General features: G+C 45.2%; 1 protein-coding gene across 1 annotated transcript; it reads left to right on the top strand.

Annotated features, from left to right (window-relative positions):
- Positions 1–1,154: 1,154 nt before the first annotated feature.
- On the top strand, positions 1,155–21,880 carry CETP (cholesteryl ester transfer protein). The gene is made up of 16 exons (XM_056862983.1): positions 1,155–1,281; positions 2,860–2,974; positions 5,093–5,224; positions 5,892–5,962; positions 6,686–6,773; positions 9,782–9,851; positions 10,335–10,395; positions 12,448–12,539; positions 14,146–14,325; positions 15,088–15,138; positions 16,933–17,100; positions 17,613–17,680; positions 17,867–17,909; positions 19,959–20,028; positions 21,038–21,123; positions 21,803–21,880. Exons 1-16 carry the CDS (start codon positions 1,155–1,157, stop codon positions 21,878–21,880), a joined length of 1,500 nt encoding a protein of 499 aa, XP_056718961.1.
- Positions 21,881–22,563: the final 683 nt, after the last annotated feature.

The raw sequence follows: 22,563 nt of genomic DNA, 5'->3' as shown, positions 1-22,563 counted from the left end.
CTGCAACAATACTAGGACCTAATTCTTGTGCCATGTGCTGGAATCCTCAACAGCATTGCAAAGGAGCAAGTACAGATCTCATGGATAACATGTCAATTCATTAAAACATAAACGTGGTTAAGAGCGGTGGTTTGGAATGGTGGAGAACCTGGAGAACCGGGTTTGTTTCCCCACTCCTCCACATGAGTGGCGGAGGCTAATCTGGTGAACTGGATTTGTTTCCCCACTCCTCCACACGAAGCCAGCTGGATGAGCTTGGGCAAGTCACACCCTCTCAGCCCCACCTACCTCACAGGATGTCTGTTGTGGGGAGGGGGAGGGAAGGGAAGGTGATTGTAAGCCGGTTTGAGTCTCCCTTAAGTGGTAGAGAACACCCACTATCATTTATTTATTTACAGGTTGACTATCCCTTATCCGAAAATCCAAAATCTGATTTTTTTTTTGAGCACCAAAAATACTGCCATGTCTAACTGGCTCCGATCCTTTTCTCCCATTTACTTCAAACCTTCTATAGGGCTTAAAGACTCAACTAAGCACATCATTTCTTTGCAAAGCACCTCCCCAAATGTTAATTTGCACAGGTTTTAGTCCAAAGACAGCTGCTCCAGGCATATATGATCTGATAAAACACAAGGAAAAAACTCAAAGAAAAACCAAAAGAGCGAACGATACATAGGTACTAGCTGGAGATCTCCTGCTATTACAACTGATCTCCGGCCAATAGAGATCAATTCACCTGGAGAAAATGGCCGCTTTGCCAATTGGACTCTATGGCATTGAAGACCATCCCCTGCCCAAAACCCACCCTCCTCAGGCTCCGCCCCCAAAACCTCCCACCGGTGGCGAAGAGGGACCTGGCAAACCTAATGATACAGTGTGTGAGGGAGGGGGAACCCCATCTGGTTAAGAAGCTGCATTGGACCAAAAAGCTGGTGTGGAAAAGCCCTAGACTGAAATCTCATAATAACCAAGGCAGTGGTTATGAATGGGTTAAGGAGGATGCAGAAAAGATAGGAAATGGGTCATGTCCTGCCAGGGGAGAGCAGAGCCATTGATAGGTTGGAGAAGAAGCCCTTTGCGGCCAAGACAGGAGGCAGCTGCTCCCGCACTCTTTGTCTCTTGCGGGCTCCTGCTCTGGAGATCGTTCCAGGATGATGCTGAAGACCCTGGTGGTGTTGGTAGCTCTTGGCAGCACCTCTTTGGCCTGTACTTTTGAGTCACCCTCTTCTTTCAAAAGCACGGGAATTGTCTGCAGGATCACCAAGCGGGCGGCACTAGTGCGTAAGTCACTGCTCACTACCCAGAGGTTTCTTTCTCTTGTTGCTATGTAGTAAGGGACCCATATCTGGGCAAATGGTGGAATGATGACCCTTCATTCTCCTCCTTTCTCTGTTCTCTCCCATTAGCTGTTTTTGGTCTGTCCAGGACTAGGCATCCTTTTGTGGGAGCACTTGAAAAGTGCCAAAATGCAAGATTTGGTACAGACTAGAGCCAGTGTGTTATAAAGCAGTTCTCTTACAAAGGGATTTCAAAGAGAGATTGGGAAGAGAGACTGCTGAATTACAACTAATGATGAAGCTCAAGACAATGCATTCACCTGGACTTAATAGAGATCTGGGATCCCTGTCTCATTGCCAATCCTAATTTCCCCCTGCCTAATACCCCTCTGCATATCATATCTAATCCAATCATACCTGCTAATGTCATTTACTTGCTTTTGTCATTTACATTGCCATTGTGTGTCTAATTCACTCATCTCTACTTAAGGATAGATGGAATCACATTTTAGCTGTATCTGAAGAAGTGAGCTGTGACTCACGAAAGCTCACACCCTGCCAGAAATTTTGTTAGTCTTTAAGGTGCTACAGGACTCTTGCTCTTTTCTGTGCTGTAAAGGTTAGACTTTTGGGCTAGGATCTGGGAGACCCAGGCTCAAATCATCTCTCTGCCACAGGAGCTTGCTGGGTGACCCTGGGCCAGCCACATAGCCACCTAACCTACCCCACAAGGTTGTTGTGAGAGGGGAACGATGTAAGCAGCTTTGTGTCCATGTTGGGGAGGAAGGCAGGGTGTAAATGAGGTAAATAAGAAGAGAATCTCTGATTTCACTTTGAAAATAAAAGCAAGTTTCTAGCCTTCCATGTATGCTTGAAAGAGAGAGCCAGTGGCTAGATTGCTGTACTAGGATCTGGGAGGCTGAAGTTTGAATTTGCACTCTGTGTTTCCGGCACTTGCTTTCAGGCTACCCTACCCCACAGGGCTATTGTTGCGAGGATAAAACGAAGGGGGGGGACAATGTTGTAAGCTGCTTTGGGTGCCCATTGAGGAGAAAAGGAGGAGAAATCCTCACTCTACAGTGAAGCTGACTGAACGACCCTGGTCTAGTCACATGTTGGGCACTTTCACACAGCCCAAATAATGCACTTTCAATCCACTTTCACTGCACCTTAACGATCGTTTGCAAGTGGATTTTGCCAGTTCTCACAGTAAAACCCATCTTCAAAGTGGATTGAAAGTGGATTGAAAGTGCATTATTCGGGCTGTGTGAAAGTGCCCATTGACAGCCAAGTTTACTTGACAAGGCCGTTGTGAGGATAAAACAAACGGAAGAGCTGTTGTGAACTCTTAAAAGAAGGACGGGATACAAATATGATCACTGGGACTGTGTAAGGCGAAACCATCTATCTATGATCTTTACAACCCTAGTAACTAGAAACTTACTGTTGGCAAACAAAGGATGCAAAGATTTTTAGGGGACTAGATTCTGTCGCACCAAATCCCTTGCTTTTAACGCACGGAATGGGGACAGCCTGGCTGATGATGGTATCCCTAACGTATGCTTCTGTCTTTCACTGACAGTCAATCAGCAAACCACACGGATCGTTCAAGCAGTGTTTCGTCATGCAACCTATCCTAATATCTCAGGGGAGCAGTCCATGCGTTTTCTTGGCAAAGTGGCTTATGGATTAACAAAGTAAGTGCCCCCAATCAACCCCCCCCCCCAGTTATGTAGGATTGGAGTACTGGCAGTGTTTCCTGCTTCTGTTGAATGGGCTTAGAAGAGTGTAACTTGGTTTAGGATGGCATTGCCAGGGTGTTAAATTTGTGGGGTGGAGGGCCTGATTCCTATTGGCCACAGTTTTTCTTTTAATGGTATTTTAATTGGATACCAAACCATGCACTGCTGACTGGTCTTTCTCTAAAGGCTGTGGCTCAGTGGTAGAGCATCTGCTTGGCATGCAGAAGGTCCCAGGTTCAACCCCTGGCATTGCCAGTTAAAGGGACTAGGCAAGAAGGTGAAGCGAAAGACCTCGGCCTGAGACCCTGGAGAGCGGCCTCCGGTCTGAGTAGACAATGCTGACTTTGATGGACCAAGGGTCTGATTCAGTATAAGGCAGCTTCAAGTGTATTCAAAGGCCAAAACAGGTTTGCCAACCCCAGATAGGGAAAGTCCTGGTAATTTGGGGGTAGAGCCTGGGGAGGGCAGGGTTTGGGGAGGGGAGGGACCTCCGCAGGGATGCGATGCCATGGAGTCTGCCCACTGAAGCTTCCATGACCTCCAGGGAAACTGATCTCTGTTGTCTGGAAATTATTTGTTTTATTTGTCCCCTGCCCTTTCCCAACCTAAATTGGGCTCAGTTGTAATTCCAGGAGATCTCCAGCCCCACCTAGAGGTTGGCAAAAAATCCTAGACACGAGATAGACCACTTCTTTCTTCTGCAAAAAATTCATGTGTGCAGCTCCAATTTGAATCAGGGCCACATGGGAAGGGGAGAGGTACCCCTCTATGGTTATGCAGGGCAGAATTTTGAATATACCATACCCAGACAGGACCTGTCCTTGCTCTTCTGGCTTTATCGATTCATTAGCTCATGCCCTCTTGGAATGCTGCTTTTATGAGAAACTTCGATCACATTATATCTCTCCCCTTTTAACATATAAATCTAATGTCTCTGTGTCTGACATAATGCCCTTTTTACTAAGTGACAGGGATCCCAAGGCTACATTGTCAGCGGCAAGATTTGTTTCAGTCCTAATATCCCTCAAACATTAAATATATGCTGCTCAAGATCAATGGATCAAGGAGCTTCTAAGGGATAAAGGAAAGGAAGGGGAGAGGGACTAACTCTCTAACCTACACTCTGTTCTGCTTTTCAAAATTGAATTCTGCTCTCAGGTTCTGGGAATTGGCCGTGGCTCAGGGGTAAAACATCTGCTTGCCATGCAGAATTTCTCAGAGTCACTCTCCGCCTTCTCCTGTTAAGAGGAACAGGTAGCAGGTGATGTGAAAGACATGGAACTCAGACTTTAGAGAGCCACTGCCAGTCAGAGTAGTTAATACTCATCTTGATAGACCAGTGGTCTGATTCGGTATAAGGCAGCTCCATGTGTTCACTGTTATTAGCATTAAAGAAGGGGGGAAAACATTCTTTCCTTCAAAGCACTAATGATGGTTCTGGGGTTTCAATTAGCAAAACTAAGCAGACGTTAAAGGGTTAAACCCCCTCTTACTTTTCCTAGTGACCCTTGATCTGAATTGGCCCATTCACCTTTTGCAAATGGATACAGATGTATGATGTTCCTTATGTGTGCCTCCAGTAGAGGAATGAATTGCCTAATGTCACAGCTTTATAAGGCAGTGGGATTGTAGAGGATTGAAAAGTATCACCTTTTACTATATTTATAATCCACTTTCTACATTATGGGATGTCATGCCTTACAGTTTTTTTTTTGTTTGCATTGTTTTCTATTTCTGCAATCCTTGTCCCATTGCATGTATTATGCTGTCTGCTTGTATTATTTTCTATATATTTAATCGGTCCTGGGCCTTAGTGAGGAAAAAAGGCAGAATTTAAATAAATAAATTGCAATACCCTCCCCAGTTCATCTTGTTTTGCTGGGTTTCAAAATGGTCTATATTGTTATTGGGATTTTTGTTTGTTTGTTTGCTTTAGTTACTGGCCTCAGAAGCACAGTGCCAACAGCTGCATTTCCCACTGTTCTATTAGGATTAGATTTTGTGCGCATTCTTCATCCAAACAGGACCTTCTAGATCAATAGGACTCAAGGCAATTTTTCATCCCTTTCTTAGCATCCATATTAGCAACCTGTCCATAGGAAACAGTGAGGTTGACTTCAAGGAGGAAACCATTAATCTGGAAATCCAAAACGTCTCAGCCACCTTCAAAGGAACTCTGAGCTATGGCTATGTAGGTGCCTGGTGGTAAGTATTCTACCATCAAGCTGTGCCAGGGAGAAACAGAGAGGCTTTTGGTTTGGCTTCTCAGCTGGGTTGCAAAAACTGGGGATGTTGGGTTTCGTTGTATACCAGCTTCTTTGCTTTGCATGCAGAAGGTACCATTATAAAGCAGCTACTTCTTAAAAGTGCCATGGCTTAATGGCAGACCATCTCCTTCCCATGCAGAAGGTCCCTACCTAGTTCAGGCCCCGGCATCTCCAGTTAAATGGATCAGGTTACAGTTCTCTTACAAAGGAACTTCAAAGGGAGAATCCAGTGTGATATTGCTAAATTAGAGAAATGCATTAACAAATTCAAGGTCACACGTCCCCGAGGGCTTGAATTGAACTTGGGATTCCTAACTCACTATAAGTGCTATTGGTCCATCCAATCCAGTATTGCTTATTCTGGTTGGCAGCAGGGCTCCAATACCCAAGATCTTTCTACTGGACATGCCAGGATATGAATCTGGAGTCATGTATATGCAAAGCTTGTGTTTTACTGCCTAGCAATGGGTCTTCCCAGTGACCCAGTCTTTCCTCCCAATGCTGCTTCCTCCTAAAGCAACCCTGTTGGTATCTCAGCTAAGAGCATCTCTGAGCTGAACTGAACTATGTGGCTTGTGAATTCTCCTTTGTGTTTCTCGTGGCAGGGTGAAACTCATTCATAGGATTGACTTTGAAATTGAATCTTCCCTTGATCTCCAAATAAACACTAACTTGTGTAAGTACTCATGTTCAGGCTGAACAATTGTTTTACAGGCTGAGTAGAATTCCTCTGCAGGCTGGCAGCTGCGGCAGAGAATTCCAGCATTTTTATTTTTTGAGATGGTGTCGACTGCCTATAGATAGGCAGAGTGAGGGTGTATTGATGCAGCATAAGGCCTCGTGCTCCAAGAAGCAGAGAGGGAAGGACACATCTAGCAAGGCCCCTCAGTTTTCCAAGATGTGCTTCTTACATTTGGCATACAGTATGGCCATTTATTCAGGGTTGATTTTGATGCTCGCTCAAAGTTCCTTTTTTAAATCCAACCTTTAAAATGACTATTCACGGTCCCGATGCAAGAGGAGAAAGTCAAACAAATTCCACCCCCCACTCGCCTGCTCCTTCCTTCCTTCGTTTGCATAGCCATTAGCAATCAAGGACATTTGCATAGTTAAGCTGCCAGCTGTGATTCTTCATGTGAATGCTTCGAGGTAGAGGTGGAGCAAATTCAAAAGGTCGTGTTAAAAGTGCTCTTAAGAAATGCGAAGCAGATATGCACCGGCTTGGGGCACTTCAGCCTGGAACGGCTGCTCATTACCAAGCATAAACGGTCAATCTCTTCTGTATCTTTCTTTAAAGAGGGACCTCACTTGCGCCACCCTGTGGAAAAAGCCAGAAAGCTGAGCCCAATTGAACCAGGGTTTCTAATAACTGGGGGGGATTTCTTTCCCTGCTGTACAGTGTGCAAAAAGGAGCTCCTGGCAGTCGACACCTCGGATTGTTATTTGACCTTCCACAAGCTGATCCTGCACCTCCAGGGAGAGAAAGAGTACGTTGCTTCATCTAAAATGCACAGTTGGGTTTGGCACTTCCTGGTGGGACAGGAGAAGGATTTCCATGTTTGTTACATGCATCACACACTGCACAACGACTGCTTAACAAAGGGGCAGGGTGGATGGGCGGAGTCAGTGGTAGAATCATAGAGTTGGAAGGGGCCATTCAGGCCATCTAGTCCAACCCCCTGCTTAATGCAGGATCAGCCTAGACTAGAGCATCCTTGACAAGTGTTTGTCCAGCCTCTGGTTGAAGACTGCCAGAGAGGGGGAGCTCACCACCTCCCTCAGCAGCCGATTCCACTGTTGGAACTATGGGGAGGGGCTGTGGCTCAGTTTGTAGAGCATATGCTTGGCATGCAGAAGGTCCCAGGTTCAATCCCCGGCATCTCCAGCTAAAGGGACTAGGCAAGAAAGACCTCTGCCTGAGACCCCAGAGAGCCGCTGCTGGTCTGAGTAGACAAAGACTTTGATGGACCAAGGGTCTGATTCAATAGAAGGCAGCTTCATGTGTTCATGTGACCGCTCACTGTAGTCCCTCAGCCTTTCCTTACCGGGCTTGGTCTAATTAATTGTAATAATTACGTGCTATTAAGTTGCAACTGACTCATGGAGACCCCAGGACAATGGGGGTTTCTAAGCAAAAGATGAGCAGAGGTGTTTTGCCGTTGCCTGCCTCTGCACAGAGTGCCCACTCTTCCTTGGTGATCTCCCATCCAAGTACTAACTGCGGCTGGCCCTGCTTAGCTTCCAAACTCTACAAGATCAGGCTGGGCTATCAGGCTGCTAGTGTCAAACTAGGACTGGAGAAGAAGAAGAAGAGTTGGTTTTTATATGCCAACTTTCTCTACCACTTAAGGGAGAATCAATCCGGCTTACAATCACCTTCCCTTCCCCTCCCCACAACAGACACCCTGCGAGGTAGGTGAGGCTGAGAGAGCTCTAACAGAGCTGTGACTTGCCCAAGGTCACCCAGTTGGCTTCATGTGGAGGAGTGGGGAAACTAACCTGGTTCTCCAGATCAGAGTCCACCTCTTCAAACCACCACTCTTAAATACTACACCACGCTGGTTCTAACCCGGGTTCAAATGCCCACTTGGCTGTATGAGAGGCCAGGCACACACACTCAGGGCTCAGTTACATGTTATGTTTTCTTCCTTGTCTGTTTTGCCAATTTAGCAGCCTAGGACTGATTTATAAAGGGAAAGAATGGGTTGGGGAGAGGGAGGGAAATTTTCTCTAGGGTTGTTGCGAAGAGAAACGGAGAATCAAGAAGAATCAATAAGCTTATGTGTACTGGCATGCTACATGTATGCTGACAGACTACACATTAAGTTTTTCCGTTGGGGCAAACTCCATGGGTCAAGAAAAGGTTGTAGCATGGAGCTGAAGCTGCCTCTCCCTGTTGACCATGAACCCAATCCAAAGTGGGCAGCATGTTATTATACGGTTGCCAACTCCGTCAACGGAGTCCACTTTCCAAAGCAGCTGTTTCCTCCAAGGGATCTCATCTCTGGAGATGTTGAACTCCAGGCCCTGCTTTGAGGTTGGCAGGCCTAGGGAGGGTGGCGCTTGAGGAGGGAGCCCAGCAGAGATGTGATGCCTCTGAGGTAGGGTTGCCAGGTCCCTCTTTGCCACCAGTGGGAGGTTTTTGGGGTGGAGCCTGAGGAGGGCGGGGTTTGGGGAGGGGAGGGACTTCAATGCCCTAGAGTCCAATTGCCAAAGCAGCCATTTTCACCAGGTGAACTGATCTCTATCGGCTGCAGATGTTGTAATAGCAGGAGATCTCCAGCTAGTACCTGGTGGTTGGCAACCCTACTCTGAGTCCACACTCTGCAGCAGCCATTTTCTCCACGGGAACTGATCTCTGGAAATCAGCTGTGATTATGGAACAACTACAGGCCCCATCTGCAGGCCAGCAGCCCTACCCATGTGCCATAGGATCTAAGCTTCTATCGGGAACACCCAGCACAAGCCTGCTTGACAGGACCCAAGGTGGACTGGGGAACAAACCTAGTAACCTAGTGTAGCATGCAGTTGAGTCCTCAGCCAAATACTGTCAAAGGCCTGCTTGAGAAGGACATAGGGTTGCCAACCTCCAGGTACTAGCTGGAGAGCTCCCGCTATTACAACTGATCTCCAGCTGATAGAGATCAGTTCACCTGGAGAAAACGGCAGCTTTGGCAATTGGACTCTATGGCAGTGAAGTCCCTCCCCTCCCCAAACCACACCCTCCTCAGACTCCACTTCAAAAACCTCCTGCTGGTGGTGAACAGGGACCTGGCAACCCTAGAAGGACAGCCTTATGCTAAATGTTTATTTAGAAAATCTATATGCTGCCCTCTTGGGACAAATTGTGTGTGTTAAGTGCCGTCATGTTGCTTCTGACTCATGGCGACCCTATGAATCAATGTCCTCCCAAATGTCCTATCTTTGACAGCCTTGCTCAGGTCTTGCAAATTGAGGGCTGTGGCTTCCTTTATTGAGTCCACCTGTCTCTTGTTGGGTCTTCCTCTTTTCCTGCTGCCCTCAACTTTTCCTAGCATGACTGTCTTTTCCAGTGACTCTTGCCGTCTCATAATGTGACCAAAATTCGATAGCCTCAGTTTAGTCATTTTAGCTTCTAAGGTCAGTTCAGGCCTGAATTGATCTATAACCCACTGATTTGTTTTTTTTTGGCAGTCCATGATATCCGTAACACTCTCCTCCAACACCACATTTCAAAGGAATCTACTTTCTTCCTACGAATTACAACTAGTAAAACAAACCATGCTACCTACAGAGTTGGTTCAAGGCAGGGGCCCTCCTTATGTTCTAGCAAACCATTCTGGAGAGCTGGAGCTGCTGTTGTTAACTGTTGAGAATTTGCTTAGATGTTGGCTTATTTTGTCCTTATGTTCCAACCCCAACCCCCCTTGAGAGCCCTTCGTATCGGGTAAGAGAAAAATCCAAGTTGGCCTTCCGTTCACCTTTTATGCCTGACTTCCCCTTTTTCTCCATACAGCCCTGGATGGTTAAAGCAGCTTTTTACAAACTTCATCTCATTTACCTTGAAGCTGGTTCTTAAACACCAGGTAAGAAGCATGAACACATAAATGATGCAGAAGTCCAGACAGGTGGCAGTGCCCATACCAAGGTCTGGAAGAGCGAAGACAAGACCACCACCTTGGAAATTTCTCCCCATCCCTAAACTTTCCCCTCCTCTGTAAATTCTGAGATGCAAGACGAGGCAAATTTCACCTCCCCTCTGGTATCCTCTCCCCTTCAACTGACAGCTGATTCCAACATCCTATGCCCCCCCCCACCCCGGTGCAGGAAAAGCCTGAGTCCAGCTGCATTTTTTTAAAAGGTGAATGGGTTTCTCTGTTGTTGTTGTTTGGTTAATTCATAAAGTCAATGTAGACTCCCCTCCCTTGTCTGAGGGTAAATTTGCTTTTGTGATTACCACAAGCCACTCAGATATAGCAAGAAATGAAGGGCTTCTTTTCATGTCACAAAATACCTGCAGGGAAGGGGCTTTATCTGTATATCTGAACATCTTCCCTCTTTCTTTTTAGGTGTGTAAGGAAATTAACTTCCTCGCGGATCTGCTGGCTGAATTTATTCAGGACACAGCAGGTAACACACACACACACCCAAAAAAACTCCCAATGTTTGTCAAGCACCAAGTACTGAGAGCTCTTTCATTCATCTGTTCATTGTTCATTTCATAGAGAAACATGCGAGGCCTTTTTTTCAGATGGCCTTTGGGAGGTGCTGCTTGCTCTATGTGTGTTTTTAAAAATATTTATTATGTTAACTAATAGTTTTTTTTAATCACTTCATCCTTTCCGCCCTGTACTGGATCGTGTAAATTTCATGTACCTTTCTGGTAAAATCCCCAGTCTGAAGAGAGGCAGAGTCCTAGGGTTGCCATCTCTAGGTTTTGAAAGTCCTGGAGACTTGGGGGGTGGAGCCTAGTGAGGTCTAGGGTTGCCAGCGCTAGACTGGGAAATACCTGGAGATTTTTGGGTGGAGCCTGAGGAGGGCAGGGTTTGCGGAGGGGAGGGACTTCAATTCTGTAGAGTCTAATTGCCAAAGCAGCCATTTTCTCCAGGTGGACTGATCTCTATCGGCTGGAGATCAGTTGTAATAGCAGGAGATCTCCAGCTAGTACCTGGCGGTTGGCAACCCTAGTGAGGGCAGAGTTTGGGGTGGGGCACAGCTCAGTGGGGATGTGATGCCATGGAGCCCACCCTCTGAAGGTGCCATTTTCTCCAGGGGAACTGATCTCTGTTGTCTGGAGATCAGTTGTGATTTTGGGAGAACTTCTGGCCCCACTGGGTGGTCGACAACCCTACAGAGTACAAACGTAAATTAAATCAACAGGGGGAGAAAGTTTGCATAAAGGAGGGACGACCACCTCTACACATGTTGCAGAATGGGACAGCAGAATCCTGAGATGGTCAAATGATTGGTGATAATAAGGAAAGGCCATTTTGAGAGACCCTATCCTACATTTAAAAAAAACCCATTTAAAAAAAATGCAAAAAATTAACACCACAACATTAGATTAGAAACTTTCTCCCTGAGATACCAGTTTTCTGCTTGTGTGGTACTATTTTTTGTACTCACTAAAAATGTGATCTTCCAGCAGCATACATAACATGATTCTTAATGGTAGAAGGGATGCTTGTGAAACTTGAAAGGCCTACCCTTATGGCCCATTAACCATCTAGAGAAGGGATGTGGCCCTATGAGGACTTGTGGGATACTTCCACAAAGGATGAAATGCTTTGGTGCATATTTTGCTAGCTCCCATGGAAACACCCACACAGAATATTGTCAGCACTGGAAAGTCCTGACAATTAGATCTGCAACATAGATATTCCTATCAAGATTTATGGGGTATAAGCCTTTGAGAGTCATAGCTCCCTTTGACAGTATCTGACAAAAGAAGCTTTGACTCTGGAAAGCTGATCCCCCAAAAATCTTGTTGGTCCCTAAGGTGCTACTGGTCTCGAATCCAGATGTTCCTAAAGATATATGGCACACCTCCCATTAAAATAGCCAGAAATCCTCCTTTAAAGAGTGCTTTCTATATTGGAGTTTGAGATGACCTTTTTTTTTAAAAAAATATTTATTTTATAATAAAGGGGTACAAAGGGAAAAAGAGGGAAGGGGAAAAAATAAAAATACCCAGCATAAAATTGAGAAGACAAAGATTCAAGAGCAGATCAAGCAGACTACCGTACATTGCCCAGCTTTTCAATATCGTTTTTTAATCTAGTAATTGCCCAGATTGTGAAAAAAGAAAAGAAAATGCATTCAGACGAGTTAAGCATACAATATAATCGGAAAGTGATGACCTATTATATTTGTCAAGCGTGCATAATATCAGTTTCAGTCACCTTTATTGGCATGATACTAATAATGTCAAGAGTGCATACGTGTGCTCCCTCTCGTTCAGAAGGGTCTCACATACAACAATATAACTAAAACATGGCTATCAAATTAAAACTCTTCGCATGCACAATCTCTCTCCAATTGGGATAGTTATCTAGCTTTATAATTAAACTGTCATTACAATTAATTAATATCTGCTTTCTGGTTTCGTTTTTATTGACATTTGAGTTTGAGATGACCTTGAGCTGATAAGTAAACATAATTTTTGAAAACATTCTCCGGCAGCATCTTTCCTTCGAGATGGAGATATAGGAGTAGATATTTCTCTGGTGTCATTTCCAGTCATAAAAGGAAATTACCTGGAAACACATCATAAGGTAAAGCTCCGTCCATAAAAAAAAGGTAAAGCTCCTGTTGCAATCTGAAGCATGAGCATAAGGGACTGCTTCAGTGGGTGGTGCTCCAAAAAACGTCCTGCTGCACATTATTCCCAAAACAAAGAACCGTGGGAGATGTGTAATTCCTTTGGAGAAGTTGCTGCCGGTGTCCACCCCTAGTGACTTGGCTGGTGGTGGAAAGTGCTATCAATTCGCAGGTGACCTATGAGAGCCAGCGTGGTGTAGTGGTTAAGAACGGTGGTTTGGAGCAGTGGACTCTAATCAGGTGAACCGGATTGGTTTCTCCACTCCTCTGCATGAAGCCAGCTGGGTGACCTTGGGCTAGTCGCAGCTCTCTTAGAGCTCTCTCAGCCCCACCTACCTCACAGGGTGTCTGTTGTGGGGAGGGGAAGGGAAGGTGATTGTAAGCCGGTTTGATTCTTCCTTAAGTGGTAGAGAAAGTCAGCATATAAAAACCAACTGTTCTTCATCTTGGAAGCTAAGTACTTGGATGGGGGAACCCCCAAAGAAGACTCTGCAGAGGAAGGCAATGGCAAACCACCTTTGCTTAATTACTTGCCTTGAAAGCCCCTTGTGGGGGTTGCTGTAGAGGTGAGACTTCACACCACATAAATATATAAGGCACACTGAACCTGGGACTCTCATGGCTTCTCCCTAAAGTGGGAGGCAGAAGATATCCCTGTAGGATATTTTAATGTAGGAGGCAGGCAATGTGTGGAATAAACCAAATCTGGTATAAACTCCATAGCAACAATCCCCCCATGTTTCTAATCTCCCTCTTAACCAAGGAGGTTCCAGCCCTGTAACTGGATTTCCCAAAGTGACAAATGGCTGTGTGGTGTGCATGGTTTGGGAACATTTCCCTACACAGAGACGACCTCTCTGCAGAATGAATATAGGCAGTGAAGCGGCTCTCTGTTACCATGACCATGTAGATAATTCACAGTGGGTAGCTGTGTTAGTCTGTTTGCAGTAGTCAAAAAGGGCAAGAGTCCAGTAGCACCTTAAAGACTAACAAAAATATTTTCTGGTAGGGTATGAGCTTTCTTGAAGAAGTGAGCTGTGGCTCACAAAAGCTCATACCCTACCAGAAAATATTTTTGTTAGTCTTTAAGGTGCTACTGGACTCTTGCCCTTCATGACCATGTAGTTCAATTCCACAGGGCCTGCAAGATGAAGATGTTCCGCCAGGCCAATGGTTGAGGGCATTGACAGATCCATAATAATCTGGTCTCCCTTTCCCTTTTTGTTTTATCTTTATTTATGTCTGTCCCACCTGCTCACCTGACTGTTTTACCACCACTCCTGTTACGAAAGGCGTCATCTAGATCTTTCTGGGTTTTTCTGGTTTTGAATGGTTCCATTTTTTATAATACATTATAGGGTTTTAATTATAGTTTATTGTATTGTTGTGATATATTTATTCAATTGGAATATTGTTGGTGTATTGTTTGGATGTGAGCCACCCTGAGCCCGAACTCAGTCAGGATAGGATGGGATAAAAATCTAATAAAATAAATAAAAATAAATAGGCAGAAGCCTGGTTTCTGGTAACTGAGTGCAATGCATTCTGTTCTTTCGGAAGGGCCTCGTCCTCTACCACAACCGCTCAGACAGTTTCCACGACTCTGAATTTGCACCGTCTCTACTGTCAGAATCCAGAATGCTCTCCTTTTGGTTTTCGGAGCATGTCCTCAGCTCCCTGATCTTGGCAGCCTTCCTAGATGACCGTCTGGTGTTAACCATCACAGGGGAAGAATTAAAGGTAAGGACTGCAGGAGCTAGGGTTGACAACCTCCAGGTACTAGCTGGAGATCTGCTATTACAACTGATGTCCAGCCGATAGAGATCAGTTCCCCTGGAGAAAATAGCCGCTTTGGCCATCGGACTCCATAGCATTGAAGACTCTCCCCTCCCCAAACCCTGCCCTCCTCAGACTCTGCCCCCAAAAATCTCCAGGTATTTTCCAACCCGGAGCTGGCAACCCTAGCAGGAGCCCTACTTGGCTGCTCTTCGACTGAGGGGGAAACAATGCGAAGGCAGAGGTGAAATGTGGAGAAGGTGGTTTGTTGCCAATAAGAAGCACCAAGAACAGCATCTCCTGGTTGGTCAGATCACTAAGCACCAGATTCAGGAGCCTTTACAGGGCCTAGGGAGTACCATGTGGCCTATCATTGGCTTCCTTGTTGGTGTAGGTAGAGTTGCCAACCTGCAGGGGGGACTGGAGACCTCCCAGAATTGCAACTGATCTACAGACTACATAGATCAGTTGTGATCTATAGTATTATACCCCAACTGAGGTCCTTTCCCTCCCCAAATTCCTCCATCCCCAGGCTGTACTCCCAGATCTGCAGGAATTTCCCAACCCAGAGTTGGCAATCCTAGGAGAAGGTTATTTCTGTGCCTGTCCTTCCTTATTCCTACTTTGTTTCTTGTGTACAAAACTGCAAACACCTTTTTTGGGGGGGGTGTCAAATGCACAAACCTGGTATCCTTCCATTAACATGGAATCCATCCTTTTTTTAAGGAAATGTTTGAAAATGAAGAGCTGGAATCTGATCAGGAGATTGTGCGAGAGGTAACTCTTAATCCGAGGTAACTTTTAATCAGATCCCCCATTAGCATGGCAAACAAGATAACATTTCAACTGATAGCATTTTTCCGCTTAGGAACAACAATTTCCCTCTTTGCCCCCCCCCCCCCCAACACACACACTACTCAGTGGGATTGGAAAACATTAGCAAGAGTTGGTATTTTGGTTTAGCGCAAAGTTACATGAGCAGGCAGTACCAGATCCTTGCTGTTAGGAACTGGGTTGACACAACCTTTTTGAGCAGGGCTTTGTTACCTGTAAGAACTGTGCTTCAAGCAGTAATCCAACGTGTGAAACATTTCTTTGCACTGCATCTGCAGATAAGCAGTAATAGGCACCTGTTGGATGACCCAAGACTGTTGCCCGAAAAAAAGACGGCTGCTTTATTATAAGCAGATTCTCCTGTGATTTCGTACAAGACTGTTCATGCATATGCAAGTCTGTTCATAAAAACCAAATATTACATACAACATTCCCTAATAGCACCTTGAAAAACTGAAGCATGGGTTGATGATGTTAATCCAAACTGGGAAGCCGTGTAAGTGTGTGATAAGTTATTGTAAGAATTAATACATTCTTTATGTGTCCCTAATGTAAATCAGTATCATGTATGTACCGATTACTTTTTGTTTTCACTAACCTGGCAGATTTGAATAGGTTTGGTACAAAGAAATTATGAATATATCTCTCTATATAGCTGCTGACTGTGCTTTGGAAGTTAAATAGACTAGGGCTGCTAGTTGTCTGCCTACATCTCCCACTCTTGCTCGCTCTTTGGCAATTGAGGGGTGGGAGATAATGGGGAGGGGGTGATATCAGGGACATGGTGATGTTACTTCTGGTCACTGCATCAGTGATGCTCTAGGGATTTCCCTAGGATTCCCAGTCTCTGGGTGGCGCTGAAGATCTCCCGCTATTACAGTTGATCTCCGAGTGACCAAGATCAGCTGCCCTGGAGAAAATGGCTGCTTTGGAAGGTGAAATCAATGGCATTGTACCTCATTTAAGTCTGTCCCATTCCCAAACCCCACCCTTTTCAAGCTCCCTCAAAATCTATTTTCCAACCCAGAGCTGGCAAACCTAGATTTCCCCAATCTCTATGGTCTTTACCATAGAGATTGGTAGAATTGCTACAGCATCACTGATACAGCGACATCACTTCTAGGTGATCACCCAGTAAGGACATCGCCATGCTGGCAAAGCTCTGTCCCCACACTCCACTCCCCCAAAAGCTCCTGGGATTGCTGGCACAGGGCTGGCAACCCTAAAGTAGCCACAGCACCTAATTCACTAGTTGCCTGATCATGCACCCCAGACTTGCTTTCCAATGCATGCTTTTAAATGCAGGAAGCAACAAATTAAATCCTGCAGGCCGGAATGTCATATTATAAAGCAACTCAGTGTTTGGGCAATAACACTAATGCAAAGTGAGGGGAATATTTGTGGAGGAGATTCAGAATGTGGGGAGGTGATTAACCCTTTCCTCATCACCAAGTAACCCTGCCCCCACTCGCACAACCTGTTTTCCTATTCAGTTTTTCTTTAGCTGAACTCCTAAACTTCAAGCTTGGCTGTGGGGTGGGGGAGAATGTATTTGCAGGGAGGAACTAGTAAGCAAAGGAAGGTTAAAGCTTCTCCCCTTCATCTGCCAATTCTCTCCTGAACATGCCTTTTGGAATTCACATTAAGTGCCAAAATATGCCGCTCACCCAGGCCCTTCTTTGTAGTTTTTCTGGTGGCAGCAGCGGCTATCCTACTTTTTCCTCCTTTGCCATGCAGATGTTCCAGGGCGCCTCCTACAATGACTCCCTGGCTAAAGTGTGGAGTCTCAGTCCTCCCCAAATTACCCTCCAGCCAAAAGGGACCGTGGTGAAGTCAATCGTGGCCGTGGAGCTCAGCGTTTTTTCACCTGGGGAAGAGACCCTGCTGGTTATATATTTTGAAAAGGTTAGTTAATTTCTCACCTCCTTGGAGGCGGGGTACCCCATTTCCTGATCACAAAGAAGTCAATGCTTTTTGCTCATTTGGTCCCTGTTGAAGCTGATAAATGCATGCAAGAAATGGTGTTCCCAACTGCCCAGTTGCAGTGGGCAATTGCCCGCTAATCATCCAGGCTGCCCGCTGACCAGCTGATGGCCAGCGGGTGGAAGCAGAAAGAGGAGAGCAACCCCCCCACCGCACACACGCACACTCCCAGGAACGCTCCAGCCTCCCTTTCCAAACTGTATGCCGGATCGGTCCAAAGGTGAGAGCCTTCCTCCTAGCCCTGCTGTGCGCGCGTTCTGACTCCACAGAGCATGTACATAATGGGGCTAGTAGTATCGGGAGCACGCACAAACCCCTCCACCCAGTCCCGCCCAACAGACACTCCCGCCAAAGGTCAGTGGGGACCTGGCAACCCTATGACGAATGCAGTTCATTTACGTATCTTGTAGTCATGGCTATGTTTTCTTCCGCAGGCAGTCACTGTCACAATCCAAGCTTCGTACGTGAAAAAGAGGCTGGTTCTGCATTTCTCTGAGGTTGTGTATGTACTGCGGTTCCGTTGGGAGAGTGCTGGTGTGCTCGGCGGTGTGCAAAGAGTCCAAGACCCCTTTTGCAGTCCTCCCCTTGCTCAATTCAATTCAAAACCTTTATTGGCATAGCGAGTCATTCAGGACATTCCATGGTTATCTCCCCTTGCTTATCCTATTGGTTTTCTATTTCCTTACAGGATAGGGCCCAAAATGATTAAGTGCTCCTCTGATATAGCCGTGGTAAGTGTCCTCCTTCCTTTCTTGAACCCGAAAAGTAGAACTGAAGCTGATTTTGCAAGGAAAATGGAATGCTTTTTATTTTAAAAATTTATTAGCCACCTTTCTTCCTTACACACATTATATATGTGTGTTTTTATATGTAAATATATAACTATTATATATATATAATATATAATAGTTATATATTAAATATATAATAGTTATATATTTATATATATAAAACACACATATATAATGTATACACATCATATGTATACACATATATATTTATATATTTTATCAGCTACCTTGAGCTCTATAAGGAGAACTTGCTAGTAAACTTAATCAAACGTAGTCCCAAATGGGTCTGTGATCTTTGTTGACCAATATATTTGTTTTATTTAGGAAACATAACATGCCATCTCTCCAGAGACCTGCTCACAAAGTAAAATGTAAACATAAAAACAGCATAAAAGCATGAATGTAAATAAGGCATTAAAATCAAGCCATCAAGATGTAACTAGAGCATAAAAACAACATATTCTTGTAGATGCACTGATAGCCAGGGTACGCTTGATGCCCAGTGTCAGCAGTGGACATCCAAAGAGATTACCATTGCATTGATTGTTTTAAAAGATTGTGAGCCATCTTGGAGATGTATGTTCAAAAGGCAAGATAGAAATCTTTTAAATAACATTTGTCAAGATGACAGCTGGTCATTCAGTAGCACTCAAAATTTCGCTGTAACAGGAGGCTGACTTCCAGGGCACGTCAGCAGATTTCATATTCCTTTCTTCCTTTAGCCAATCAAAACAGATGAATTTTAAATATTTTGTCCAGTTTTGACATCAGGTGTCCAATTTTGGAAATGTACTGAATTTTGCAATCTTTGCCTCTGCTGAAAAGTCTTAGAGCAGAATTTCCTTGTGCCATCCATGGCTGCATGGCGCAATGAAGGTGGGCCAGTTGACTGATCCATAGGGAGTGACTGCGTGAACAAAAATCTCAACCAATGAGACTTGTGAAAGTTCTAGTGTGCCTCGCATCCAACACATACCCTCCCATCTTGCAGATGTGATCAGGTGCAAAACCTGAGAGGAGGGGTCATGGTTCAGTGGTAGAGCATCTGCTTGGCATGCAGAAGGTCCCCTGTTCAATTCCTGGCATCTCTAGTTAAAGGACCAGGTGTGAAAGGCCTCTGCCTGAGACCCTGTGAGCCACTGCCAGTCAGAGTAGACAATACTGACTTTGATGGACCAGTGGTCCGATTCAGTATAAGGTAGCTTTATGATGCAACAAAAATAATCAGAAGGGCACATGTCAAAGGGAATTTATGTTTTCTAATGGTTTTCTGCCACTGTTTACGAAAGGCTGGCTTTTCTCCCCTTAGAAGTTGGGCCCAAGTGCTTCGTGACACCAAAACAGAAAATTCAGTTTAATGCACATCCATCGGGTTTTGGTCTCCATTCCAGCAGGAAGGAGGTGTTTCAGGTTTCCTTCTTGGAGGACAAAGAAGGGAAGGAGACATCCAGTTCCTGCCCCACAGGACTGGGTTGGAGGATGGCCATTTCGTTGCCGAACAACTGGGCGTATGAACACATGAGGCTTCCTTCCATGAGTCAGTCCTTTAGGTCTGTCAAGGTCAATCTTGTCAATAGCGGCTCTTCAAGGTTTCTGGTTGAGATCTTTCATATCACCTCCTACCTTGGGAAGCCAGGGATTGAACCTGGGACCTTCTGCACGCAAAACAAATGCTTCACCACTGAGCCATGGATCCACCCAATAGTATACTGGACAACAAACTGCATTTGGAGTGATGGCACACAGTCGGGGCTATAAATCAGGAAGGTTGCAAGCCCTGATGGTTGCTTGGACAGAGCCACTTCCTTACAGTTAAGACTCCCTGAGGTAATTTCTACATTACCATTCCGTTCACTATGGGCTCTTTAGGCCAAGTGGTAAGATAGTCTGATCCACAGTAACCAGAATCCAAGCTCGCAATGCTATTAAAAATCTCAGTAATCTACAAAGAGCTGCTTCAGTTAATGATGTTTAAAAAATTAATTTCAGAACAATGAAACTCTAAGGTACATCTTGGAGAAAATCATCACTGTTGCTGGCATCCCGGAAGTGATTTCAAGTGAGCTTTCTTTATCATGTTCTATGGAGCAAATCTGGGTCCTGAGTGCCAGAGGGCAAAACAAGTAGAACATAAAGGAACTTGTGGTGAACACATCCATATAGACACCAAACAGTTGTGACATTCTGGAGTGCAGGAGAGATTTGTGTTGTCAGACCTTGTGGAGAACTCTGGGTACTAGCCAGGTAGTCAAGGGATTAGGGAAGCAAGGGAGAAGGGTGAAAACAGCGAGTGGGGGGGGGTTCTTCACCCACTAAGATTCAATCAGCACCTTTGGACTTTCAGATTTCTCCTTGCCCCAAAGGAAAGTTGAACATACAAAGAAGTCTTACATGGGATGGTGCATCTAGGTCAGTGTTGTTTACACCATGAGCCAGCGTGGTATAGTGGTTAAGAGCGGTGGTTTGGAGCGGTGGGCTCTAATCTGGAGAACCAGGTTTGATTCCCCACTCCTCCACATAAGCGGCGGACGCTAATCTAGTGAACCAGGTTGGTCTCCCAACTCCTACACATGAAGCCAGCTGGGTGGCCTTGGGCTAGTCACAGCTCTCTTAGAGCTCTCTCAACCCCATCTACCTCACAGGGTGTTTGTTGTGTGGAGGGGAAGGGAAGATGATTGTAAGCCAGTTTGATTCTTCTTTAAGTGGTAGAGAAAGTCGACATATAAAAACCTCCTCCTCCTCTTCCTCCTCCTCCTCTTCCTCCTCTTCCTCTTCTTCGTCTTCTTCTTCTTCGTCTTCTTCTTCGATTGGTGGTAGTTCTGGGTGCTTTTGTGCAGCCAGCAGAGTTGTGGATATATGAAGACTGACTTCTTCTCCCAAAGATCTCCCAGCCATGGGCAAGTTGCCATCTCTGCTTCCATTCTGAACTTCAGCTGCTGTGAAATGGGATGCTTAGAATCTGATGGTGGCCCATAATGTGGGAAGTTGAATCTTAGATTTTAAAAGGCATTACCATAAAGTATGAAAACTGTGATTTTGTATGAGTCTATTTTAATTCCACTTCACAGAAATCGAGTCAGCTCTAACATCCTTGATGAACAGCAAAGGACTTGATCTATTTGACTTCAGAGACCATGAGATAATAACCAGAAATGCAAGTACACCTTTATTTATTTGGACATTTATATCCGCCACTCCATGATAGTGATCGAGGATGAGTAACTGTGTTGATTCTATGAACCATGGACAGTTCAAGGCATCTTTGTCAAAGGTTAGATTTCTTCGGGGGACAGAGCACTGAATAATTTTGATAACTGAGTGGTGGTAGAAAATGCCATCAAGTCACAGCCAATTTATGGTGATCCCGTGGGGTTTTCAAGGCAAGAGATGAACAGAGGTGGTTTGCCATTGCTCGCCTCTGCATCCAAGTACTAACCAGAGCTGACCCTTTTTAGCTTCCAAGATCTGATGAGACTGGGCTAGCCTGATTCTCCCAATACCCTGGGCAAATTTTATAGTGGTGTATAGAAGATAGCATGCAGGTAATGGTAGATTTGGGGGAACCAAATCTAGGGTTCAATTCTCCCAAATCTGATGTTGCCGACAGAAGCAGTCTGAGATCTGTTTCTCTTGAGTTCCCATGTTATGCCTAGCCTTGTATTTTATCTTCTAACAACTTTCCATCCTCAACCCCTGTTGCATCCCCTACCCAAAAAGCTGAACCCTACGCTTAGGTATTGGTTCTCCTACCCCAGCTGTATTCCCAGCATAGACACTGCAGAACTCCATCTCAATCCAGCTGTTATCATGCACTCCTTTTTTTCCCCTTGTAGGGATACTTCATTCTGCAGATAGACTTTGATTTCCCACATCATTTGCTCCTCAAGTTTCTGAAGAGAAATCTATTGTAGGACCCTCCCAAGAAGAGAACGCAATGACCAGCTATATGAAAACTCAGAATGTAAGACCAATGGAGAGGCATGCGGCTGCTTAGTTTCCTTTCCCTGTAACTGCAGATGTTAAAAGGTGATGATGATTTTGCTGGGAACTGAGGAAGTATCTGTGTATCTGTTTATCACAGGTCAGTGCAGTGTTCAAGCAGAAACTCCACAAGACCATCTACACCAGGGGTGTCAAATATAAGGCCTGTGGGCTGGATCCAGCCCCTGGAGAGCTCTTATCTGGCCCACGAGCCAGCCAACCCCCTCAATCCGGGCTGGCAAGGCATGGCCCAGCCTGACCAAGTGGCATTTATGTCATATCTGGCCCTCGTAACCCCTGATCGACACCCGTGATCTACACTGACAGCATCAGCTCAAAACACCAGTGAACTTCTGGCTCTCGTCAAGATCAGAATCCAAAGACTACCTATTCGAACTGTACTTCTTTGAGAAAGGGGTAAATTGCCTTACTACAAACCAGGTGTTCCAGCCATGGTGTTTTAGATTGACCTGCTGAAAGATTCCATTTTAAATGTCCCATTCCTCATTTCAGATTTAGTTTGGATTTCTTCTCTAGTTATCTCCCCTCTTATCTAAGTAATTACTGCTCATCCTCCTAGAGTATCCTGTACAAGTTCTAGAAGAATTTCCTG

Source organism: Euleptes europaea, chromosome 17 (genome assembly GCF_029931775.1).
Source record: "Euleptes europaea isolate rEulEur1 chromosome 17, rEulEur1.hap1, whole genome shotgun sequence".
Taxonomy (NCBI): Eukaryota; Metazoa; Chordata; class Lepidosauria; order Squamata; family Sphaerodactylidae; genus Euleptes; species Euleptes europaea.
Note: the sequence above shows the minus strand (reverse complement) of the source record. Positions and strands in the feature narration are given on the sequence as shown.